Source organism: Thalia democratica, chromosome 2, assembly GCF_965202585.1.
Source record: "Thalia democratica chromosome 2, ktThaDemo2.hap1.1, whole genome shotgun sequence".
NCBI classification, from domain to species: Eukaryota; Metazoa; Chordata; class Thaliacea; order Salpida; family Salpidae; genus Thalia; species Thalia democratica.
In genome coordinates, this window is record NC_139166.1 from 45,711,349 (window position 1) to 45,739,333 (window position 27,985).

The 27,985-nt window shown below is 25.6% G+C and overlaps 2 protein-coding genes across 2 annotated transcripts; both read right to left on the reverse strand.

Moving 5' to 3' along the window:
* Positions 1-6,993: 6,993 nt before the first annotated feature.
* Positions 6,994-9,185, reverse strand: LOC145829362 (zinc finger protein 277-like). Its single transcript, XM_082937131.1, has one exon. The coding sequence runs from the start codon at positions 9,051-9,053 to the stop codon at positions 7,308-7,310; it is 1,746 nt and encodes a 581-aa protein (XP_082793257.1). The 5' UTR covers positions 9,054-9,185; the 3' UTR covers positions 6,994-7,307.
* Positions 9,186-10,205: 1,020 nt separating this feature from the next.
* LOC145849856 (NADPH:adrenodoxin oxidoreductase, mitochondrial-like) lies at positions 10,206-12,034 on the reverse strand. The gene is made up of 2 exons (XM_082954937.1): positions 11,787-12,034; positions 10,206-11,675 (listed from the first exon to the last, which is right to left on the reverse strand). Exons 1-2 carry the CDS (start codon positions 12,031-12,033, stop codon positions 10,561-10,563), a joined length of 1,362 nt encoding a protein of 453 aa, XP_082811063.1. The 5' UTR covers position 12,034; the 3' UTR covers positions 10,206-10,560.
* Positions 12,035-27,985: the final 15,951 nt, after the last annotated feature.

Below are 27,985 nucleotides of genomic sequence, written 5' to 3' on the forward strand. Positions count from 1 at the left end.
TTTTTGTTAAAAAATATTAAATATTTACTTTAAGTTCTTTTTCAGTAACTTTTTTACCAATTTCTTTCATGACTGCTGAAAGCTCATATGTTGTTATACTACCATTTCCATCCTTGTCAAACAAATTGAACAGTCTTTTGTACTCTGAAACATATTTTAATATTTTCTTTGTTACTACATAATATGCATGGAAAAAGTCGTAAAAACTATACTAGTTAAAACTTATGTTCTATCTGACACAGTTCTCACTCGTTAGTTTTTCTTAACTCCAAGATTTATTTCATAATCAAACAATAAGATTATACAACAATAAAGTATTTAGAATAAATTTCTTATATTTTTAAAAATATGAATTTATTCTTTCAAGAATTTATTTTGCAAACTAAGTTTCGGTCAAAGACCTCAAAATAGAATTCTATTTGAATAAGATTTATTTAAGCACTGACGAGGTCTTTGACCGAAACTTAGTTTGTAAAAGAAATTTTTGAAAGAATAAATTCATTATTTTTCCTCCAGTAGTTAAGATCTCTCTATTTGTTTTCTTAAAACGAAAACATATAATACTCTTAAAAATATTTCAATAAATGTTTTGTAATTTTTGTTTTTTTTTCGCAGTAACAAATTAAATCAAAACTACTTGTATTATAGTTTGGTTCTAATTAGTAAAACTTAGTTGAGCAAACTAGTATTGCTGGCTCACTTTATAATACAAAAAGTTTTACTAACTTTTATAAAACAAGATGAAAATTTTATAGCTATTTGTATAAATCTTATTTGTAAATTTCCTTCTTCAAATAGTATTGTTTTAAAAATCATAGAAACATAATGTTTATTTACATAATTTTATATTTTTTGAGTTCTCTTGAATTCCAAAAGTTTATTGTTTAAAATCCAAAAGTGTTTTTTAGCTTGAAAATAGCTAGTACAAAACAAATAAATTGAAAACTTTATGTAAGAAATATTTTAAAATATTCTTTTTGTACGAAATAGTTCATATTAAGTCAGGAGTCGGAACGAAAAGCAAAAATATGTGCTCTTCAAAGTACCTTTTTTAAACAATCAAAAGCAGTTTTAGTCGTAAAACCTTACAACTAAGTTTTTAGTTTTATAACTAGTAATTATCAGTGATTTAATACTGCATATATTTTCACATTTTAATTTAAATTTATATATAACTATATTTTTTTTAATTATATTTGACCAGCAAAGACTTTTTTTATACAGTGCGGCGTAGGAGTAAAGTTTTCTACAAATAAACTGGCTCGTTGCTTATAAAAAGTATAACTTCTGTTATATATGACAATTTTAATCCAATTTTGGTTTTAAAGAGTATTTTTTTTGGTATTACTTTCCAAAACTACCTGGCCAAAAGATACTTTACTTTTTATAAAACCGGTCCTCTATCTAAAAAAAAATTCACAGCTCTAGTTTAAAGTAATAAATTGGTTCTTTTGGTACATTGTTTCAATTTATTAGAATAAAAGCTAAATTCAATAACGTAAAAATATATTTATTGTCATATATCACTTTTTAGAAATTTTAAAAGAATATTTTCTTTTTTAAATAAGGTATTTTGTTCTTTCCTAGTACTGCATTGTTGTTATACAACTACTTTGAAAAAAAGTCATATGAAATAAAAAATAAATATAGAAATTAAAACTATCAAAATTGATGTTAAAATGAAAATATACTAACATTATTTTTGAACGTAAAGTTTTATCTTACCTTTTAGTTGTTTCTCTGAAATCAAAAGTGCCTATAAATATTCGTTGTTAGTATAACTTAAAATTAAACTTCAAAAATTGTTAGACAATTATATTATAAACTTAGATAATTTTCAAAAAAAATTAAAAGCTTTAGATCAAAATTAGTTAAAAAACCACTATTTTATAAATTTCTAACCATCTTCTAAGTACAATGACCTCCAAAACAAAACAACTTATTTATTCGCTATAATATTATAAAAACGTTATTTAAAAACGAAAATACTTAAGGTGCTTTACCCATTTTTTTACTATTAAACAAAACTATAAAAATTTTATATTTAGAAAAAAAATCTTAAACTAGTTTTTAACTTAAAACTAATTATAGAAAGTATAAAAAAATTATTCCTAAGTTTTGTTTTTAAATAAATATAAAATGACAAGCTGTTTAAGTTTTTAAAAGAACTAAACTGGAAGAAGATTGGGAATATAACTAGTCAAATGAACCTTTTTAAAAGCTTTCATTTTCTAAAGCTTCTTTATCTTACTTTTTAGCTTCTTCATACCTTTATATATATATATATATATACAGTCTATTGACCAACAAAAAAGCGTACAAAATATTTGGTCCTAGGGCCTGGTGCACGAAAAAACCTTTCGGTTATCGAGTCGCACACCACGGGTACCTTTAACGTCTTGTCCAGAATATTATATAACGGTTCGAATACACATTACTTTACCAATGTTTGCTAATGTATAGCTTTGAAAATACTCTTTTACATAACATTTTGATCGATAAAGAAAATACTATTTATAACAATAAAAAATCTAAATTTCCTCACTATAAGATATTACAGTGTTTTAAAACTTAAGTTTGAATAAAAAAAACTTTGACTGATAAACTATTGAGGTTAGTTAAAATTCTAGTTACTTTAAAAAAGTTAAATAACATTAAAACTATGCAGTGAAAAAGTGGTAAGATTTTAATAACTTTTTACTGATATTTGTTTTATCTTTGTTGATATTAAGGCTTAAATTCTGTAAACATTTAATACTCATTCATACTAAGCAGACTAATAACACGTAAGTAGTAAAACAAATGAATGACACATGACACTTTTTTTATCTAACAAAAAAACACAATAAAAGATAATTACTGTAACATTTACACACTATGCGCTTAATAAATAAATTATAATAATTAATGATAATAACAACAAAAACATTCCTTCTATTTTAAATATAATTTTTTATATTTTAAAAACTTTTCTAAGCCTAAAAATGTAACTTTAAAGAAGCAATAAAAATATAAAGACATAAAAGGAAAATTTTTTTTTTTGGTTTCCTGAGAAAACTAGATTTATTTATTATAAATTTACTTGAAACAGTAATCTCAGGCAACCGTTTATTTTCATAATTGACTCCCTGTTAGAAAGTACATCTACAATTTAGTATTTTTAGTTAGTTATTTTTACATGGTCATGCTAAAAAAAAAGAAGTTTGTAAATATTCTAAAGTTAACTCAAAATAGTAATCTTAATAAATAACGTAAAGAATATCCAGATAGAAAATGCTGCAACTTAGACTGGACCACTGTTATTGTTAGCAAAAAAATCAACTTTTGAACCAAAGTAACTGGGTATTAAATGACAATTACGATTAAATCCTTAAACAAAAGTAAACAGACGAGTAGCAATGATCACTTATGAACTTAATAATCGCTACTTAATAAATAACTTTTAAATTCATCCTGGAACTTTCTAAAAAGACTTTGATTTTTTAAACATAATGGAAGCTCAGTCCATAAATGGTAGGCTAGCGATGTGTGACCACACTTGTTGTTAATTCTAGGTAGGAAAAAACTTGTTTTGAAGTATGATAGTTATGGGTATTTTTTACACTTTTAAAGTAATTATTAAATTTAGCTGGTTAAAAGTTATTTTAAATTTAAACATAAAAAGAACTAATTCGTATAGATAGAAAATTAACATCAATTAATATTCTTAATCACTGTGTTAGTTGTTTTTTTTTTAATAAAACATTAAGTAAAACTGTTAAAAGACTAGTCTCATTTTATAATTACAATGATGTGAAAAAAATATATACTTATTAATAAAAATATGTTGTACTAAAACAATTTTTGTGATAATATTTACAAAGTTGTAAAAATGTTAAATATTTTAAAGCAAAATACAGCTGTACTTTTCAATCAGATTAATTGCTTTCTAATGACTAAGTTCTACACAAAATTTAAACTTGTTTTTTTATTGTTTTTTTTTTTTGGAAATATTTAAAGCTAACTGAAGTTTTTTCACCTTAGTTTAAAGAAAAAAATAGCTGTTAAACAATTTTATTACATTAAAACAAATAATTTTTTGCTTATAAACTTTTATTGTGTTTGAAAAGTATATATGATAGCAAATTTATCTAAATCTAAGGGTGTACCGGATCTGGCCTGTTTTCACTAATACCCGGATCCGGCAAAATTCTTTTTATTTTTAATGTTGACTGCTGTATTAATTTTAGCGTATTGATTGTTAGCGTATTCATTATCCTGGACATTACATTAAACTGTATCCTGGTGTATGACTTAATAACCGAAAGGTTTTCTCGTTCACCAGGTCCTTGGACCAAATTTTTGAGAGCTTTTTTTTCGTTCAATAAACAACAATATGTGTTAGTTTGATAGTAATTTTACTTTCTACGATTTATTACAAGCAAGTACTATAATATTTATATGTTTGTTAAAGATTTTAATGTGTTTTTACTAATAAAATCCTTTTTGTGCACTTTTTCAATGTTTACGATAAGGTTAGCCAACTTCTTTAGTCGGTGGACCTGATATGGTAGCGTTTTGTACATAATGGGCCAGATTTATTAGACATAGACTTTTACGGTATAATTAACTTATAGAAGATATAAACGATAACAGAGTACACTTTTAAGCTTAGAGTTTATTAGAGCACACATTGAACAAAACACAAAACTATCTAATTTACAGGCTAATTAATTTAAATTAAGCATGAAAATTTATTTTTAAACAACTTATAGTTATTTATTTTGTTACCAACTTTGAAATGAGATCCAGATCCGGCCTTTTTTCACTAACTTCCGGATAAGGCCAGATTCTAGTTATAAAATTTGGTCCGGTTCCGGTTCTTGATTTTATAGACTACTAATCAAAACCTTTTTACAAAATAATAAAACTATGTTTATTTTCTCTATAATATAATAAACACTATAATTTTTAGTTACAAGCTTGAATTTTGTTAATGTGTAAATTTGTTTAAAGTTAAGGCTAGTATTTAAAATCACTAAAAAGTTTTTAAAGAAGTTCATAGATTTCATTTAGTCTTTGTTTACAACTAAATAGGTTTAAACAAAATTTTTCTTTAGATTATCTTACTTTTAAGTAAAAATTTAAAAAAAAAAATTTTTTTTATTCTTAAAAATTTAAGTGAACAAGTTTGTTATACACTATAATTCAGAGAAGTAAAAAATTATACTTTTATAACGTAGTTGATTTTGTTAGTTAGTTAAGAACAAACAAACTAAACAAGACCTGTAAAAATATAAAATAAAGAGCATGTATTAAAAAGATAACTGTTATTGTACATAATAGAACTTTTTAGCAAACAAAACAGCAATTAAAGAAGAGTATATTTTTTTAAGTGATTTTATTTCTAGTTTAAAGTTTTTGTTCGAATTTAACTTACAAAGAACAACAAGTAGTAAAAAATTATAAAACTGATATTAAATTGTTCTTATAATTTGAATACTTTAATTACAATTTATTTTTAATAATTTGCCTATTTTTCAAATAATTTTAACAAGACTTCCACTATGATCTACAAGCAAAATATTTTTTACTTTGGTTTAAATATTTCGAACTAACAGTTAATATTAAAATAACTAATTTAGTTGTACCTAGTTTTTTTTTACAAATTTATTTGGGGTTCAGCAAATTTTAAAATAAACTTACTTTAAACTAAATATGCTCAAAATAAATAAGTTTCTAACGTACCATTATTTGTCTTAAGACTTATTTTAAGCTCACTTAAAATTTTATGATTTTTACTTTCTTTTAAACTAGATACCGTGAATTTATTATTTTATTGAACGACAAAAAAATCCTCAAAATATTTTTCTCGGGACCTGGTGTACGAAAAAAAACCTTTTGGTTATCGAGTCGGATTTATGAAAAGAGGATAGTTATAATTATTAAAAAAAAGACATATTTTGCCAAGTTAAAAAATCTTTGGGCCATACCTCAAAAAGTAAAATGTACCCAGAAATTCCAGCTAACGAATATTATGATAGTCGCTAACAAATTTTAAAATACTATATTTAAAAAGATAAAATTATATCGTCTTGCACCCACCAAACCTATATCATTCAGAACTTAAGACCAACAATTTATTCTATAGTGTTTATCTAAAACAACTAAGAAATGACTTGTTCTTGTGATTAGTCACATATATTTTTTAAATAAGTTAAAAGAGATTTTAGCTTTTTTTTATGGATTTAATTGGAAAGGGTAGTTGACTAATATGAAAAACTATATCAACGAAAAAATCAAACTAACTTCTTTGTTTTTTTGATAAAACTCGTTACAATTAAATTAAGCTTCTATGTGGTTATCAATTAGCTGACCAATTATAAGCGTTCAAATCCTTAATCAAACATTAACATATGATTTTTTCAAAATGAAGTTTTTTTATTCTTTTAGATTTTCTCAACTGTACTAAAGTACAACTATATGATCACTATACAAGTAACCTTTTTTCAGCTTAGGTAACTTAGCTTAATCATTAATCAGCTTAATACATTCATTATTATGTATGGTTTTCTTTAAGTTTTGTCGGTTTTAAAAGAAAACGGTAACGTGATCATTTTTCAGCAATTTAACACTACTTTACTTCTTTAAACTTATTTCAAAAATTGTAAAAAGTTTTAATTATTAATTTTTCACTAACTAAATTAGAATCTTAATTTTTCAAAAGTTCTTCTTTTTGTAAAGTGCAGTTAAAGATTGTCACAACAAGTTCTAGTTGTTTTCATATTCAGGACAGATAAAATTAATGTAATTTCTAAAATTGGTATGTATCGTATAAAAATAGTTTAACAATAGACATATTATATAGAAATTATACTATTTGGTTTGGATAAAATGTTACCGACAAGTTTGACAAACGATTCTCAATTTAATTTATTTACTACACAGTATTTTTTTTGTTTTCGTTTACATTGCGATAAAACGTAATAAAAGCAACTAATAACAGGATGCATAACGAAAATTGTCATTCTCACAACAACATGCATTAATTTGTTTATTTGATAAACTAATTTTACTTGGTGCCAAACAATAGATCAATTATTTTTTCAAATTTTTAAGACTACTTGCAAAATACCAAGTTAAAATATGTAGAAGTTTAGGTTCAAAACAAAACCGAGTATAGCAGCTAACTGAGTGTCCAACATAAACTTGAGCAATACCAAAAAAAACGATCTAGTCATGAAGACAAAAGCACCTTGTACGGCAGTAAAATAAATCAACATGAGCTAAAGTTCGGTTAATAAACCGGTGGTAGGGAAGCAGGAATTTTATTGGTAAGGAAATATGGAATGAGTTATATTTTTGGGAAGAAAATTTTTTGCATTCAACTTGAGCGTGTTTTCCTCGTTACTTTCATTTAACTCACCCGTCGATATCAAATCAGATATGATGCTGTTTTCAAGAACCTTGTGGTAGTTGTTGTCCTCACTCAAGATAAATGAATCTTCATAATCCCACACATTAGATTGCAGGTAAATATGTCTGAGAACAAGATCGTCTTTCAATGTCGGAAAGTAGTATTGAGGCTGGTTCCAAATGACCCCTTCTTGAAGTGCATCTATTACATACTCTTCAATGCTTGCAGTACTTTCTTGAGCGTTGCAATTTCTCAAGCGATTAACTTCACTTCGAATATAGTTGATCATTTTAGCCTTTTCGTAGAAACTCAACGACTTCGACTTGCATAGGGCAAGAAAATCAAAGCTGTGTTTTTCTTTCATATGATCAAATATTGCGGAAACGCTGTTGAAAGCTTGGTTGCAGAAAAAGCAAAAACCGGGCCCTTCTTTTTCGGGCCAACCTTCAAAATCGTCTTCGTCGACATCATCAGCTTCTTGGTGAATTTTAATCCAGTTCATATTGAGCTCAGTGTAATTGATCAGATAAAATTTGTCGTACTCTTTGTTTTGGGGGTTCAGCTTTCTGTGGTTCTTTTTGCGCATGTGTTCTCGCAAAGCCACGCGATCTTTAAATATGTTTTCGCACATCAAACACTGCAAGTTGTTCATTTTGCTCTCAATGAGATCGAGAAACTCTCGAACATTCACCATATTGTCAGGGTGTCCCGGACGAAAGTTGTGCGCCTCGGACATGTGAGAGAAGAGATCTTTTCTGTTGCCTCTGAAAACTTTGTTGCAAAACAAGCAGTTTCTTTCAAAGTTGCAGTCCTTCCTTTCAAACTCCAGTCTTAAAAGTAGCTGCTTGAGTTTCACATACTTAAGTTTTTGGCGAACCTCCTTGTCTTCGGGCAGAGAATCACTGAGCAAGTAGTACTCTTCTTTTGGTCCAAAATCTTTCGGTCCGCAGTTGGTGAGAATCTTGTGACAAAAGTCGCTCAGCTTGTGATTCTTCAATCGATTTTTCCAGTGAAGAAAGTAATTTTGCTTGTCGGTTATTTGATTACAATCTGAAATGACAAGACAATGCTTGACTATTAAATGAGCGAGATATGAATCCAGCTTTTTTTTAGTGGAATCAATGTCAGTGACGCTAAAATCACATAACACGCATGGAGTTTCATTGTCAAGTAGGCTTCCAGGATCAAGAAGCAAATTAACTCCTTCGTTAATTTCTTCATCATCATCTGACATGTCAATATCAAACTCATCCGAAGGAATCGTGTTTAATGCAGGAAAAACTGGCTGACCTTCAAAGTTCTTATAAACGAAATCAGTTTTCTGATCAACCTTGCAACTTTTTTTCAATTTTGACATTACAGCCTCCAAGTCGTTGTTCATCATAGCAGCACCACTTTTTCTTACGTCTCCTCCTGCTATGTTCTCATTTGGCTTACTTTCCGTTTTTTGGTGGCCAACCAATACTGAATGATTTGTAGAAAAAGTAGTATCACCAATGTTAGAAGAATTATTGTTCTTTTTGTCTTCCATTTTGATCTTTGTATCGCTGCTTTGCTCAAGTATATCAGCATTGTTGTTGTTTAAAACATTTTCTACAATATGATTGATGTTGTTAAGGTTGCCAACAGCTCCAGACATAAAAGGTGCGCTTGTCATTTCTGCGTTTTTTTACAACTTAAGTAAAGTGTATCGATTTCAAATTTGGAATTCTTTATTTCAACAACAAAAACTTTTATTTTCAAATGCAAACTTGTGGTTATTTTATACTATAGTTAATTATATTGCTATGGCGTCATACCTGAAAAAATGTATATAAATCATAACATATACATACATTGTTCAATTAATTTAAGATTAAAAAAGAATGTACCTTTTTAGAAACTGATTTTATTTTTTAAGTTTTCCAACTTGATTTAAGCTTTTTAAAGAATTGAAAACATACTAAAATAATGTCTTGACAGTCTTTTATCAAAAAAATATGTTGTTTTAGCTGTACTTTTTTGTAAAAGTAAATTAAAACTAAATCTTAATAATTTTAACTAAATATGTATATATACAAATTAAACATTATTCTTTTTTTATTACACTAAAACACGGATCGGCAGGTCAAAAAAAGAACGTTTTTTATTTGCATTAAAAAACATATTTAAGGATAATTATTTTCAACAAAAATAATTTATGCCATAGATTATCCTTTAGATAACACTAAAATTTCATTTTTCTTTTTTCGAGAGTATCAATATATTAAACTAGTTGAAACAAAATTTTAATGCGGCCCGCGGGCCGCAGTTTGCCGACCCCTGCAATAAAACATGTGTTAGTGTAATAAAGAAAGAATACTGTTTAATTTGTTATCAATATATATTCCAGTGAGCTTGTTTCGCTCGGATCTTTGTTAACAAACACTTAAATTTATATTTTTGAACAATCATTTGTATAAACCTAATTTCAATAAATCATTTAAACTGAAAACATATTATGTATCTTTCAAAATAAAATGTCTGAAACGCTCTTTAACTGTTATATGTTGTTATAAAAAAAAAAGATCAGATCAAAAAGGCAGTGGCAGAAAATATTTATTTGAACTAATACAATCTTTAAAAAAATATCTATACTTTTTTAATATTTTTTAAGATTACTTAACTAAATATTTTTTTAATAAACTTGATTTAAAATCATAGTGTAAGTAAAAAGTCAACAAATATAAAACACCAAAACCTATTATTTTTATAATTTTACTATATTAGCTAAACACGTTTCTAAAACTATTTACTTAGAATAAAGGCTTGATCTTTGCACGATGTTTACTTTTTTTAATGTATATAAATTATTTGTATAAAACTTTCATACATTTTTTTTAAATCAATATAAAAATATACATAGTTTCACACAAAAAGTAATACAATACTGTAAAGCTAATAAAAGTTTAACAAGCTTTATAAATAGGTAGTTTACCAATAATCAGTTTTATGTTCAAGTTAATTCACAAGGTTTCAACATTAATTCTAATTTCATAGTACTCTAAAACAGCAAATTTTTCCTACACTTCAAATACCTAGCTTAAATGCAGCAGCTACATAGATTTTTCAGAAACAAAATTTTATACAGCAAAGAAAGTTCTTATAAAAGTTTGAAAAAATTTGAAAATATCAAATATAAATACTTAAGCATCACCACTATTAGTTAATTTTTTGGAAACTGATATCATTTTATTAAGGTCTAAAATTTTTTCTCTGACTTTGCCATTTATTTTACCTTTCTTAACCTCAAACTGATCTATTTTCTCCCATCCGCTCCAACTAATATGACTTATACTTTTACTTTCAAGTTTACTAGGTACAAGTTTTTCATCAAAGCAATTTCCTTTTAAATCAATAAGTCTAGGTAAATCTGATAAAACTTGATAAGCTATATCATGACCACTACTAGATGTGTCAGCAAGAACTCCAACAGGACCACTGGTGCACCAGCCAGCAGCATATAATCCATGTTCTGCATTTATAACTCCTTTTGTGTGCACAAGGTTGTCTTTAGAGTATGTTAGTAGCGGAGATGATATCTTGTTTGAGTTATACCCAATGCAAGATACAACTAGATCACACTTGATATCAATAAAATCGTCAGACACTTCAAAGTAAGGATTATATGGGTCATCTGTCTCTACTATTATAATTTTTTGAAACTTTACAGAAGTAGCTTTAAAACCATCATCACTAAGAACTTCAACAGGCCTTAACAGTAAATTTATATTAAATTGTTTTCCTACATTAGTTGATGTACTTTTCTGGGTAAAATCTTTAGAAACAGACACAAGGTATTTTATTAATCGTTGAATTTTTCTTTTTGATAAATTTCGTTTCTTTACAGCACTAAGAATGTTTGAGGAAAAACATGACATATCTACTAATGTTTCAACATTATTTAAATTACAAATTTCAGACAATTCCTTACGAGTACAAGCCATTTGCAATGGACCCCTTCTACCAACAACATGAACATTTGAAATGGTGGAATCTTTTAAAATCTTAACTGCATCAGCAGATATATCTGAACTTTGTAAATCAGAAGTTGGTTTTAAAAGCATGCGTGCACAATCTAAAGCTACATTACCAATACCAATTATTACTGCACTTTTGCCTTTCAAATTAATTTCTAAATTTTGCTGCTCAGGGCAACCATTATACCAACCAACAAATTGATTAGATGTAAATACATTAGAATAGCTCTCGCCAGTAATACCCAGTTTTCTTTCGCCCTGAGCCCCATGACACAAAATAACTGCATGATAGTTTTTGCACAAATCTTCAACCTCAATATCTTTACCTATATTTACATTTCCAAGAAAATTAAAACGACTATTACTAGCAGTTTTGGTGTAGTTGTTAATACTGTTTTTCACATCTTGGTGGTCAGGTGCTACTCCGTAACGCACCAACCCAAATGGAACAGGTAGTTTTTCAAACATATCTACTTGAACATCAGTGTTATTTTTAAGCAAAGTCTGACACACAGAAAAAGCTGCAGGACCACTTCCTACCACACATGCTTTTGGGCTAATATGAGAGTTTGTAGCAAAACCCCTTTGAAAAACACCTCCATAAATTTGCAATGGTTTTTTTGTGTGGTTGAGTAGCATATTACAAATCTAAATGTACTCTAAATGTAAATATAGTAAACCTAAAATACTTTAAAAAGCTTTAGTGAAAATAGGGTTGCCACTCTTTGAGTCAAATAAACTGATTCCGAGAGACCTTAACCTGTCGTGAGTCATCATGAGATTTTTTGAATTAAATTTTATTTTTGAACTAAATTTTTTTTTTAACTTTTAAAAATCAGTAAAAATTAGGTTCATAACAAAATTGGTTACAAAATAACGAAGTTTGGAAACTAAAAATCATTTAAAATCTAAAAAACTGGCCTGAGACTTTCAGAAATTTCAAAACTAACCGGAAACTTAAAAAAAACATACTGGTTTGATTTGTTTTGAGTTTGAAAAGTATATATTATGAGTCATCCTGAGTTACACTAAGTCATCCTGAGTTTTCAAAAAATTCTAAAACATTCTTGCTTATTCTGTGTGTGCAGCAACCCTGTGAAAAGTTTACAAAAGCAAATTTTAGTTTCCATGAAATGTACAATTATTATACTATTTTAAATTATATAATTTTACATAACTTTATATTATTTATTATTTTATACTTTATATTATATATTTCTTATTGCTAAAAATTTGTCTAATGAAACGGAGTTTTGATTTGCAAGCTTGTAAGTTAATGAAAATATTTTGACAGGGCTTGATGATGATCAAGAGTAGTTTTCAGGGTTGCCAAATGCTAAGGATACTCAGGATAACTCTAGATATTTTGAAGTTTTTGAAAATCTTAGTATGAGTCAGGGCAGCTCAGGATAACTCAATATATTTTAAACTTAGTTCTAAATTCAGGCTGACTCAGAATAGTTTTGCTTTTGTTATAAAAACTCCGGATAATTTTAGGATATCTAAATTTATAGATTTTGAATGAGATTTAATTAAAATATTTTGTTATTCTATAACCAATTTTGTTGAAGAACTCTATTTATATTTATTTCAAATTGCTAAAACAAACTTTTTCAAAGGATTTGAAAAAAATCAGGATGACTATGGACAATTTTTTATTTGACTCAAAGAGTAGCAACCCTGAGTTTAACACTAATATTTTCTAACTATTAAAATAAACCAAGACTTATTGAAATAAAAAAAACTTGGATTTTAAAGATCTAGGAGAATGCATAATTAGAACTATATATTTAGTTCCTGTTGGGTGATTCTTTAAAAACATGAAATCTTAAAAACTGCAAAAGCTCCTTGGTCTCATTAATTTTAACAATAAAATTTATGTAACCAAATATTTAATTTTCTATTCAATTAAGGGCATAGGGGGGGGTAAACACCCTTTTTTGGTTTTTGATCTTATTTTATATAGTTTTTACTAAGCTACAAGATGCTTTTAACAGATTTTAAAAATTCAAAATAATTTTTGAGATATAGCCGGTCAAAGTTGGAGGCAACAATAGGATCCTTATGGGAGGCGCAAACTAAAATGGCAAATAACTAGAAATCACTAAAAATCTATCTCCTCCTACGTTTTTTGAGATAACTACCTCAAATTTTCAGGAAATGTTCCTTGCAGTATTTAGAAAATTCTGTCGGAACAGAATTTAAAAAAATTAAAAAATAAAAATTTTATAACAAAAAAACAAAAAAAAAACTGTTTTTTTTGTTTATTTTTTACATAAAATTTTTATTTTTTATTTTTTTCAAAATTCCTTCCGACAGAATTTTCTAAATATATCAAGGAACATTTCCTGAAAGTTTGAGGTAGTTATCTCAAAAAATGTAGGAGAAGATAGATTTTTAGTAAAATAGTCTATTTTTGCTGTTTTAGTTTGCGCCTCCCATAAGGAACCTATTGTTGGCTCCGACTTTGACCAGCTATATCTCAAAAATTATTTTGAATTTTTAAAATCTGTAAAAAGCATTTTGTAGCTTAGTAAAAACTATATAAGATAAGATTAAAAACCAAAAAAGGGTGTTTACCCCCCTATACCCTTAATAATGAAATTCTTCAAGTTACTAAAATAAATTCAACAGGGTTGCCACTCTTTGATTCAAAAAAAACTGTCCTGAGTGACTATCTTGAGTCATCCTGTAAGTTTTTTCAAATCCTTAAAAAAAATATTTAACTTTTTAAAATTAATAAAGTTCAAGTTCTAGAAGAAAATTGGTTGTAAAATAAGAAAATATTGTAACTAAATCAATTAAATATCAATTCAAAATCTAAAATAACTGTTCTGAGATTTTTTTAAATCTTAAAACTAACCTGAGTCAGCCTGAGTTAAAAAAAATAGTTTAACTATCCTGAGAATCCTGAGTATGTGGCATTTCTGATTCAACTACCAAAACTGATCATACTGTTCTTGGAATTAGTGCTCAACAGATCAGATTGAGGAAAACAAAAGTCATGGTTTACTGATTTTAATTATTTGTTAAGTGTTATTTGCAGGCTAATAATAAGTTACTTTGACAGTACAGACTAAATTATTCTAGGAAAATTCCTGACGATGACAATTAAAAAGACAGCTTTTAAAAACTGTAGGATAAAATTTACTACGGTCTCTTTTAGACTTTCAATATACTGGAGTGCACTATTTGTAAAAAAGCTTGTTAAGTTATTCTCATTTTAGAATATATTCAAAAGTGGCAAGCATGGTGAAGTTAAATGGAGCTAAGTAAATTACTCCAAGGCAATAAGGGGTAAGGGGACTTTTTTTATACGTTGAACTTATTTTCAAGATCTTTAACTTAGCTAGTAGTAGCTTTTTACTGTTTTGTAAAATTTAAAATAAACTTTGAAATATGATGGTACTAAGTCAGAAAGTTCAACAGGTTTCTTATGGAAGGACAAGCGTAAAAAGGTAAAAAAGACTATTTCATTATAAATATGTCTTCTCCTGCAGTTTTAAAGCTATAGTTCTGAATTTTTTTCAGTTTAATCTTCTTAGGTTAATAATAAATAATGCTTTTGTAGGAATTTATTAATTTAAAGTAAAAACTTTTTTTTTCTAAACTTTTTTTTTATTATTTAAAATAAGATTTTTTATTAATGCAAGAAACGTTTCCTGACAAGTTGAGGTATATTGATTGAAAAATGAAGAACATAGGTTTTTATAGATTTTTCAAAACTCAGAAAATTCTTATAGATTTTTCAAAACTCAGAAAATTCTAAATTTCTCATTCTTAGTGTTGGTATCAGAAGTTTTTTACACAACTGACTATATCTCAAAAGTTAGTTAATCTTTTTACTCTGTAAAAACGATCTCATAGTATACAATTTTAAATTATAGATAAAGACCAAATTTTTGTAAAAAAAATGCATGGACTCCTTCCTCTTGCCTTAAATACATATCTCTCACTTAAATGTATAATTTTTCTATTTTTCAAATTTTAACATTTTAACTCAACTTTTATGGTAGTTTAAATTTTCAGCACCCTCTAAACAATCATCATACATTGAAATTAGTATTGAGTTTAGAAAGGCAGACTTTGTTATTTTGAGCAAAGTATTGAACTTAACTTTTTTTACTTTTTTTTTAATTTTCATAGAATTATGATAAGATAATACTTTTTTGAATTTAAGCAAATGTATTGTTGAAACTTTTTTTTTCAATTAAACTTAAAATACTTAAAATGATGAGTATTTTGTGTTCAGTAAACTAATTGCAATGTTAAGTTTATAATTTAATTCTCCTTTTAAAGAAAAATATCAGTTTAAAAATATAAAAATAAACCAAGCACTGGTAAACAATAGGAGTGACTTTCTTGAGATAATCAAACGCAAACATACCAACATAAGACTCATATGGATACAAAAGTAAAAAATAGTACCTTCAAGATAAAAAATAGTAATAAAGCTAGTACAGTTCTTCCTCACTTATCTGGTCCTTATTTATCCGGCCTGTTCAAATTTAGAAGTAGACTTTTTTAATTCAGCTAAAATTGATGCTTAACAATAAAAACATATCTACATATAACAAAGGTTTGTTTCATTTATTTTTTGTCTGTTTTAATTTTTTGGTTTTATAAAGAAAGTTAAAATAAGTTAAATTAACAGCTAATTAAGTGTACATTTCATTATATGCATTGCATAATAATAATGAGGTATGTTATTAAAATATAACATTTTGTTCTTATCCAGCCAAAGGCTAATCCGACCTTATTCACAAAAAAAAAGGCTTTCCCAACATGGCCGGATAAGTAAGGATGCATTGTAACACTAAATATAGATGGAAATAGTGTAGGGGTGTACTTAGGTGATGTTTGCTGGACACATGCAGCATATGATTCGGATATGTTTAGGCTTCATTAAGAAGAATTTATAATAAAAAAAATATTTTGCAAAAACAAATTCTTCCACCCCAAAAATCTCATGTTTTTTATTTTTTGACTTAATTAGTAATTAAGTCATTTGTACATGTCCTAGACTTATAATTTATATTTTGAATGAAATGTTATAGTTATAGGCATACATTTGAAGACATTTCAACTGCTTTTGATATATTATGACGTCATAATTACACAGAATATTCAAATTTTTATATAAAATTGTACCTTTTTTCTAGTACAAAAAGCAAATTCTTCTGCTGGTTTTACTTTTAGTTTATTTGCTTTTGTTTCGAGTCAATTAACTAGAAAGATATAACTAATTCAATATCATTTCAATTGCATGTTGATATAGATATAAAAAACATTCTAAATCACTTTCAGTTATTAAATATTATAACTGTCGAGAAAACTTTAACAATAAACTAAACAACAATTAATATCAATTCAATACCTAGTAAAGTGTAATTATACTATGTGTATAATATAGCTCTTAGCAAGGAATAAGCTTTCATATAGTATATAGATAAAATTCTATACCTTGCTAAGAGCTAAGTCTTGTAAATAGCATTCATCTAAAGTATATACAATAATAAACTGCTATGAGTTTAAAACTAAAAAGGATTTGATACAAAGCTTTTAAACTAGAGAACTGAAACATTTAAACAAACTTACAAATTAAGTTTTAATTAATATAAATGTAAAATACTTTAAAAACTTACATTAAATAGTAATGTGAAAACAATAACATACTTAAATCTAATTTAAAAGTTAACTTAATATGAACAAATAATTATTGTTTAATTAAATAAAAACTCATTATATTTAAATAATGAAAATACATTAATTTTGCTGTAGAAGTCTAATTATTTTACACTTAGTCAGGTGCTCTCAACAATCAAAATATTTAATAACTGAAAGTGATTTAGAATGTATTTAATATCTATATCAACATACAATTAAACATTACATTAGTAATATATTTCTGGTTAACTGACTCATTACACTTGACATTAAAAATCAAAGAAACTAAAAGTAAAACAGCAGAAGAAATTGCTTTTTAGATTAGAAAAAAGTACAAATTTAACAAAAAAATTGAATAATTTGTGTGATTATGGCGCTATAATATACCAAAAGCAGTTAAAATGTTTTCAGATGTATATAATTATAAGCTTTCATTTAAGATATAAATTATAAGTCTAGGACATGTACAAGTGACTTTATTACTATTAAAGTCAAAAAATACATAAACATGTGATTTTTGGCGTGCAAGATTTTTTTTTTGCAAAATTTAAAAAAAAAATTACAAATTCTTCTTAAGAAAGCCAAAAAACACCAAAATCATATGTTTGAAAAAGAATTTTAAATTAGTACCAAAAAAATGTGCTGTTCTCCCTACCCCTACCCTAATAGTGTTTGGTGCTTTTTGTGAGATTACACAGGGTGGACTTTTGCTTTATAGAAGTTTGTACTAGTTCTTCTTAAGTACAAGTTATCATGTTTGTTTTTAGTAGAAAATTTCTGAAAATATTCTAAGGCCAGCTTTTTTTCTAGATTTGTAATATATTTAATTGATTTAGTTTCAATATTTTGATATTTTATAACCTATTTTGTTGAACAACTAGATTATTATTGATTTTGAAACTTTTTTTTATTTTTTTAAGGATTAAAAAAAATCAAGATAACTCAGGACAGTTTTTTTGACTCAAAAAAAAGTGGCAACACTGAGTAACAAAAAATATTTTAGAACTAGTAGATTTAAGCAAGCTTAATTTATAATTGCAGGGCTTTGAAAATAAATCTACATTTGACTGAGATTGCAATAGACTAGGAATAAAGCTTTTTTTTTTAATTTTGCTTTGAAAGACTAACAACTGGAAAAGGGAAAAAAATAATTTATTATAAATTGATAGCTATAAACAATGAACTTCACAAGACCAACAACAACAGCATCCAAGACATCCTACAACCGGTTTCGTCCTTATTATCAGGCAGGCATAGTCGCAAGAAACTGCTGTTGATAATTGATAGCTAGAAAGCAAATATTCTAGCCTATTTAGAGCTTCAAATAAAATTGAAAAGTTATGTCTACAACACCAGTTTTAAAAATTAATGCAAATTAAGGGCATAGGGGCAAACTCTTAAATTTATAATTTTTTATTGTAGATAGTTGTTACTTCTCATCTAATCTAAATTTGATTATTTTACATGCAAAAAATTACTCAGATTTCCTAGTTCCTAGTTATTTAAATTAATAAAACTAAAAATTAATATTACTAAAAAATATATGATAGGGTACAAAGTCAGAGAGTTTGATATGATCTTTTTGTAACCAACAAAATAAAAAGGAAAACAGACTAGTTAATTGAAAATTTATCATCTTCTGCAATTTTTAAGCAATATTATTTTAATTAGTTACAAGTTGCTTTTTACAGATTTTTCAAATTCAAAATAAGTTTAGAGACATAGCTAGTCAAGTCAAAGACTATAACAGGTTTCTTATGGAAAGCTAAAACTGCAAATAACTATAAAAAATCACTTAAAATATATCTCTTCATATGTTTTTTGAGATAATACCTAAAACTTTCAGGAAGTGTTCCTTGCAATATTTAGAAAATTCTGTCTTAACATAATTAAAAAATAATTAAATTTAAATTTTAAGACAAAAATACTAAAAAATTATTGTTTATTTTTATTATATATATTTTTTTAATTTGTTACAACGGAATTTTCTAAATATTGCAGGGAACACTTTCTAAAAGTTTGTGGTAATAATCTCAAAAAATTTATGAGGTAGATTTTTAGTATTTTCTAGGTATTTGTTATTTTAGTTTGCGCCTTCAATAAGAACCTATTGTGGTCTCCAACTTTGACTGGCTATATCTCAAAATTTGTTTTGAATTGAAAATATTTGTTAATAACAACTTTTTGCTTAATTAAAAGTTAATTAAATAACATCAAATTATGAAAAGTGATTTACCCCCACTATGCCCTTAATTTGACAGGGTTTTGCTGAAATCAAAGTTTGATTTATTAAAAAATAGAATACCAATTATAAAAGAAAAACCATAAAAATATATTTTAACATATTTCAATTTTTTGTTAAATGTAACAATAGTATTTTTCCTTATCAAACAAAAAACATTTCTTGAAAATTTAACATCAATAGTTCAAAAAATAAAGAAAAAGATATTTTTTTTGTAAATTTTTTAATTTCTGAAAAAATTGACCATGAAAAATTTGCTATACATATGTTTGTATTGTTTTTTTTTATGACTATATCTCAAAAATAATCTTATTTTTTTACAAAAAGTGACTTATAGTTTATTGTTTTATAAGAGAATTGCCATTCTTTGAGCCAAAAATACTGTTCTGAGTGACCAAAAACTGTCCTGAGTCATCGGGAGTTTACTGAAATCTTTAAGTTTTTTTTTTCAAAACTAATAAAATTCAGGTTCTTCAACATAATTTGTTATAATAAAATAACATTATGTTGAAACTAAACCAAAAAATTTCATTCACAATCTCAAAAAAAATTGTCCTAAATAATTTTTTTGTAAACCTAAAACTATCCTGAGTTTTTAGAGCTTAGTTTCCAGAGTCAGCCTGAGTTTTAAAATAAAATTCAAAATCACCTGAATTATCCTGAGCTGTCCTGAGTCATCCTGAGATTAAAAAATCTTTAGAATATCCTGACTCCTCAGTGTCCTGAGTTTTTGGCAACCTTGCTAAAAGCTATCATACAAGAAAGAAAGAAAAATGTGAACTTTCACAACTAAGGTCAATGGATTGGTGTAGAGAAAGACCTTTTGGTCATAGAGCTGTGCACTATTTGCTTGTAACTAATACTTTGAGTTAACTTTAAAACAATGAAGAAAAAATAAAAACAAAAAACTCAAAAAGTAGTTAAATATACATTAAAAATAGTAAGCACCCTTTTTTAACCCATTACTGCCCATACTGACCATAGAAAGCATAATCTACCATGGGCTCCTCACCGTCTCCTCCCCTATATTTTGATTTTTATGATCATTTGCATTCACATTTTTCTTTCTACAAGAGCAACCACAAAAATGCAACAAATATCTCAAAATTAAATAAGTGGGGAAAATTTTCATTTTCAGTATACATAAAACATTTAGTATAATCATAATACTGTATGAGCACCATGTATTTTATGTTTTATTTTATGAGCAATGTTAATTTTTGTATTAAAGTGCCTTTAGATCACTATTTATAACAAAAAAAGAACTGCTTATATAGATATAAGCACGACTAGGATCTATACAATAAAGATAAGAAGTCATAAAAATAAATTGAAATGTAGGAAAAATAACCAAACCGTCCAGAGTTTGGCATAAAAAATTTGAAAATATCTCAGTTATCAAAATATTTAAAACTAGTTATATTAGGTTTCAGTTTCTTAAAATTTGTAACCATCATGAGCTTTTTTTCAGTTAGTGTGTGGCAACCATGTTACATGAAAACTATAAAAATACATGAAATGTATTAGTTTTTAAATAAAAAAGATTAAACAAGCTAAGGATATAAATGAGAATACATAAACCAATTAAATTTATTTAAAAACATATAAATACAAATTATACAGTAATTTTCCTTTATTGTACCAACATATTTTCTGTGTGTTAACAAATCAACACACTTCAACTGGGTTCTGTAAAAAATAATTACTGTAATGTAAGAATGGAAGCATAGAATAAATTAGGTGTATTTCATTAAAATCAAAATAATTTCTATAGATTATTTTTTTTTAATAATAGTAATTAATGGTAAAATACTAAAGTTAAATCCGACTGTTATAAAACTATATAATTATTTTATTCCAGTTAACCTTTTTCACTAGGATCTTTTGTTAGCAAATGATTAAATCTATATTTTGAACAGTTTAAAGACATACAGAAATTGAAACTTTGCCAACACTTAAATTTTTCCTAAAATTTAAGGAACAAAAAATCAAAAATACCAACATTCTAAGTTTAAATACTTTAAAACAACTACATAGCTCAATTATTTGAGTGACATGGTGTGTAGGGGTCTTAATGAAGCTTAAAAACTCCTAAGCTTAAAAATTATGAAGCTCAAGATCCAAACCAATACCATACACATATACAAAAAAAACTAGGCCAAATTATATAATGATTTAAATTTCCATTTAAATCTATTGAACAATTGTTTTGCAATTTAATTTTGGGTTGTAATAACAATGATGGACCCCTTAGAAAAAGAGTCATTTTGTAGAAATTCCGGAAATCCCCTACTATCATAAGTTGATTAAAATTTAATATCAGGGACAAAACAAGCTCAAAAAATTCAAATCAGTAACAAAACTTCAAATGTTTAAATAGTAAATTATAACTGAACAATCAGAGACAAAAAAATAATTATTATCTATTGTAACATCCATCATCATATCGCAAAATCTAATCTGAAAACCACTTATCGACCGCTTATTGAGCGTTAAATGAAGAAAAAAAAAATAAATTCGAAAGGTTTAATATACAAACCGATAATACACTCAGTTTGCATATTTCACCTAAATCAAGATCATAATATGATACAAAAATATTTACTATTTTTTTTGGGTTAAATTTTTAAAATAAATTTAACTTAAATTTAAAAAAAATAAATATATAACTACACAAAATTAAATATTACTAGTTTGATCAGATATTAAGGATGAGTAAAAATTATATTTTAATTTTAAAGTAAAATTGCAATTGACAAACAAATTTTAAATCAACGATATTTTTTAAAGCAAATGTTATGACATAGACTTAACATTTTTATAAAAGAAATAAACTGACGTTTAGAAATTAAAATTTTGGTTATAATACAAGATTTAGAAGAAAATTATTGGTATTTACGTTATAAAATCAATTTTCATCAATAAGAACTTTTTTATAGTAAGAACTTAAGAATTAAGATTAAGTTTATTTTTAACTATTAAGCTAATTAAATCAAGTTTGTATTAAATTAAACAAAAATCTTAAAATTTAATATACAGTCTAAAATTTACTAAAATTTAGACTTTTACTATTATTTTACTTATTTTCTATAACTAAAACTGTATAGTTTGTGAAATAAATAGCCTAGTCAACTTAAGCATATAAGATACAATCAAGGCTAACTATTGAACATATAAATTATCATATAACTACAAATTTTAAGTATTTTTTGTATAGAATTTGAAAAAATTGTTTTAATTTTTCTTAAAATCATTATAATACTTGAACTATACTTAACATTTACACTTTTTACACTATACTTTATATTTTTTACATAAACAAGTTTATATAAAGTTAATTTTAATATATTAATAAAAAAAAAAATTAGGTTTCATTTTGGCCGTAATAATTGTATAATGATTAAAATTTTTAATTTATAGCTTGCAGCTTGATAGAAAGAAAAGCATTTAATTTTTAAAGAGTCCTAAGTCCTAACCGGTTTTTTTTTTTGGAATTTTGAAACTAAGATCAGTCGTTATTGAACGATTTACATTGTAAAAGGTTAAAGTTTTGTCTTCTTTTTTTCAAAAGCTAGTTTTTTGTTATCATGAAAATTTTATAACATTAATTTTGAAAGAAGTAACTAGCAAATATAAATTATTAAATTTTTAAAATGTTAAGGGGATAAGGGGTTCTAACATTTTAAATAAATAAATAAGCCTTACATTTCAAAGCTTATGTTATGTTATATGCTATAAGATAGTTTTTACAAAACTAATAACTAATTACTTTTGAGATATAACAATTTTCTGAAAATAATTAGGATACAACCATATAGAATTAAAAATTTTAAGGGCAATTTTCTCATAAATAAAACAAATTCATCGAAAACCTATCTCGTCCTTCATTTTAAAAGAAATATAATTTAAAATATCATAAAATGTATTTTAGAACAAACTTGGTTAAAATTTGATCAACAATTTTTTTGGTTTAATGACCTGAATAGCAAAAATACCTCTCGGTCATCGAGTTGCATACCCAATTTAATAAAAATTATGCTGAGCTAAAAATTAAAAAGAAATTTAAACTCTAAAACAAAGAGCTCTTTGAAAAATGAGATTATTAAAATTTACAACCAACATTTAATATCTTTCTCAAAAAGAAAAAAAAAATAAATAAAATAAAAATATTTGATGTTTTTATTTTTTTTATGTGTGTTTAAGAATTTCGACTCTACTACCAACTTATTTTAAATTATCCAAAAATAATTAACAGTAAAATAAAGCTATAACATTGAAAAAAAAATATAATAAATAAAGCTGCAATATTTAAAAAAAAAGTAAAATAAAGCTGTTTCCATAAAAATAAATGCTTAAACTAAAAAATAGTATAAAACAAATATATCATTTTAATTAAAACTATCTTTTTTTTACAAACTTAAATAAATGTTCAAATATATGAGTTTAACTATACCAAAATAATAATGTATACAACCACAAAAAACACTGAAAATAGTAAATAATTTTTTTCTTTTTGAAAAAAATAATTAAATAGTAAAAATAAATAAATAACAACAATATTAAGATAAAAAACACTAATAATCATAAAATATGTCAACCTATTGCTAGTTTAAAATTTTATCAGCGATTTTAGCTCATAATTTAAATTTTTAACTTTCTTTGTTTAAAAAAAATGGCATTAAGAATTTAATGATAGAAATTATTAAAAAAAGAAATATTATTTATTAAAAAAAAAAAAATAAAAATCTGTTTCTAACAAGTTGTTTAAAACTTATAAACAACTACTCTGAATCTAACTTTGGTCCCTTATATCTTGTTAGCTACTTTAATCTAACAAGCGGTAAAGTGTAACAAGTATATTATCTGATTATAAACAAAAAAGGACAAAGTTTGAAAAAAAAAGTTTTAGTCCCCCTATGCCCTTAAATTAGTTTATTGGAAATTTATAAAATATTTGATAATACTTTTTAATTCTATGAGTCTATTATACAATTCGGTTTTGTTTCATAAAAATGTAACAAGGTTGAAAAGCGACCCTTTAAAAATATGAATCATATTTTATAAATTAAAACAGTAGGGGTGGGGGATCCACCATTAGTTTATCAAATTTTAAGAGTTTCAACTTAGCTACCATAAGTTTTTAAAGACTTAAGAAAATTCAAAGTAACTTTTGAGTTATGAGCGATCAAAGTTAGTGAACTCGATAGGTTCTAAAGGAGTTAATACCATACCTTATAAAACTTTTAATTAAGGAAAAAATGTAGTACTTCGATTCAAGAAAAAATATAACAAAAATCACAAACATAATGACTTAATAAAAAAGTAATTCATATTAAAAAAATACAGAAAATCTTTTAAGTTAAATAAATATGCACTGTAGTTTATAGTTAAATTTTGCATATTATAACCAATATTATTTTATATTAAAAAAAATGTTAGACTACTCTATGACCATAAGAAAAGCTTGCTTTACAAGTTTAAAAATGAAGACAAAAAATTTTATTAAATATTGTAAGTTACTAATCAAGTATACGAGAAAACTTTCTAGAAAATAATTAACATGCATAGTCTTTTCAAATAAATATAATTTTTTGATAAAAAAAAATTAATAAATACCATTGTTTTGATTAAAATTATTTTAAAACAAAATTGTATTTACAAAATGAATGAAATATTTTTGTTAAGTAATCTCAACTGTTCATTTGTTCAGAAAAATAACTATAAATTAAAAAAAAAATATTTTAATTCTTAACATTTTTAATTCTAAACAAAATCTGAAAATAAACAAAGCTATGATAAAATTTTCTATTTAATCATAGCTTAAAAATATAAATGTATAATCTTGTATTGAAGATAAATAGTATGAGGGTTAATCTCACATTTATATTTGTTTGATTAGTGTTTATTTTTTTAATTTTTCATTATATCACCCTGTTGTTACTAGGATAACTAGTTAATACTTCTTGTTTTTGTTTATATTATTTTGTTGTTACTAAGAACAATTTGTTGAAAGTTTTAAAGTTGAAAGTCGAAAGTCAGCAAAAAACTGGGAATTCCGGAACATGTACAATCGGACCCTTAGAAAAACAGGACATTATGGCTTTCAAAACAAAAGTCTTTAAAAAAAAATATTAGTTTATAAATTACTTTTTTTTAATATAGACGAAAAATAAAGTTTATATGCGATTCTATTCAGCTTTCAACCTTATTTTAATAAATTTCAACGTATAACACTTTAAAAGTCACAAAATTGTAAATATATATTTAACTAACTAATACAATGTAGATTTTTTTTACAAAGGATACATATTTTTAAAAATGTTTTAACTTAATTAAGAATTTACAAAGTAAATCAAGTTTTAAAAATTAAAAAGATACTGTTTTTTTTTTTGTCTCGTACAATAACGTTAAAATGTATCCAAAAGGTGTACGACTCGATAACTGAAAGGTTTTTTCGTACACCAGAATCTAGGGCCTAGTAATTTGAGCGCTTTTTTTGTTGTTCAATAAAAAATACTACTGATGTTATCATTTGTGAGTAAATTTTAGATTTTTAAGATATAGTTCATCTAAATATTAGAATAACCTTTTTTACTAGCTTTCGAATTTAAAAAAAAAACTTTTGTCTAAAAAATACTATTTTATTTTAACAAATATTTTACTTGATGTTCAAATCTTAAGTCAATTATATTTTTGAGTACATATAACATTTTACCTAATTTAGAGCATATATACTTATTATTATAGAATTACAATTATGTAGTGCAGGGGTCGGCAAACTGCGGCTATCAAAGCCAAAATATACGGCCCGCGAGGTACATTTCAGCTCAAAACATACATTTTACGAAACAGTGATAAGATATGTTTTTGTAGTAAAAACTTATTCTTAAACTATTAGTCTAAAATTTACTCATTACTAAAGCTTATTTAATCACATTCTAGATTGAAAATAGTATTTCTATATTAATTAATACTAATATTTTGAAATAACTTCGGCCCGCGGAAGGCTTTTTTTATACAGTTCGGCTCGCAAATTAATACCCGTGAATCGTGATGTAGAGTGATTTAATTGTTAGATAATGTCAAAGAATTTAGCTTATATTACAAAAAGTTTTTAAAATACTGAAATGAGATTAAAAAAGCGGGTAGCTGTCAAATTTGCACGAGCGTACAAAACTGCACGAGGACACAAGATTGCAAGAAGATACTTTTGCATGAACACACTTTTGCACGAGAGGATACAATTGCACGAAGATACTTTTGCACGATGAGTCACTTTTGGACGAAGGCAATTTTGCACGAAGACATTTCGATTTTTTTTTGTCTATTTTATTTAGCTGTTTTTTTTTATCACTGTTACCCCTAACCCTTAACCTCGGTTGGTAACTTTTTTTATTTATATTAATATTTTTTTTTTTTCTATCACTGTTACCCCTAACCCTTACCCTCGGTCGGTAGGTTTTTTTTTAATTAGTTTATTTTTATTTATACATTTTTTTTTATTAATAATCTTTATTTGTTATTTGGTTATTTTTGTTTTTATTATCACTGTTAACCCTAACCCTTACCCTTGGTCAGTAACTTTTTTATTTATGTTTTTTATTAATTTATCTTTTAGTTTTTTTTTTCTGTTTTTGTTTATTTTAATTTTTTTTTTACTCTCCTGCAAAAATGACCCTCCGAGCAAAATTGACACTTGGTGCAAAGTTGTCTTCGTTCAGCTTTGTTCCCTCGTGCAATTTAGTCAACTCGTGCAAATTTGTCTTTGTGCAAAAGTATCTTCGTGCAGTTTTGTGCCCTCGTGCAATTTTGTCCTCGTAAAATTTTGACCCGTTCCTTAAAAAAGTAATTAAATACTAAGTATCACCGAACCGACCTAGTTATCAAGTTTCTATATCTTAAAAAGTGTTTTTTATATTTTATAGCTTACCAAAAACTAAAAAAAGTGGAAATAATTTTCTTTTGTGAAGTAAATCAAAATGTTCGAATTACGATTGGTCAGCTGAAGTATTGACTAGAATTTTTTTCATTCATAACATTATGCAAACTTAGTAAAATAACAAAACACCTGAGTCTAATTACCTATCTCCAACCTATTTTACAGATTTTTTTAAGTCTAAACTCCGACCCAAAACCCATTTTATTCAAAAATATAACAAATAAAAGAAAAAAAAACTTTATTGACTTAAACATAATACAGATAAAGTCTAATTTTAGCCGATCAGAAGCGCTTAGACTTTGCTGCTGATGATCATTCCACCGATATATAAAAAGTTTAAAAATTATATTGGCTTGATACACAGATAAGAGCTAATACTAATCAGATTAATAAAAAAGACCATATTTTCAGTTCTAAAATGTTTTTAAATAATATTTAATTTATAAAATAATTTTTTTTAAGTAAAATGTTGTGCACCTTTGAATTTTAAAATTAACACTATTTGTTAAAAATAACCTTAATCTTAATTTAATCTTATTTTTTCAAACGAAATTTATTGTACCTTTTCAAAAATAAAGAAAGCAGAGTTTTGTTACAATAAGTAATTGTTAAAAGTATTTTAGCCAGACAATCAATTTTTGTGTGAAGGAAACTAAAACTTTGGCGTGTTTTGGGAAGCAAAACTTTATTTTAAGAAGCAGATACTTTTAAGATTATTTTAACCTACTAATTTATTTAAGTAC

Bases quoted from the DNA above. Each gene is read 5' to 3' on its own strand.
- LOC145829362 (XM_082937131.1), bottom strand. From the start codon at position 9,053: ATGACAAGCGCACCTTTTATGTCTGGAGCTGTTGGCAACCTTAACAAC.
- LOC145849856 (XM_082954937.1), bottom strand. From the start codon at position 12,033: ATGCTACTCAACCACACAAAAAAACCATTGCAAATTTATGGAGGTGTT. The intron at 11,676-11,786 runs GTATTAACAACT...ACTATCATGCAG, and splicing joins CCACCAAGATGTGAAAAACA to TTATTTTGTGTCATGGGGCT.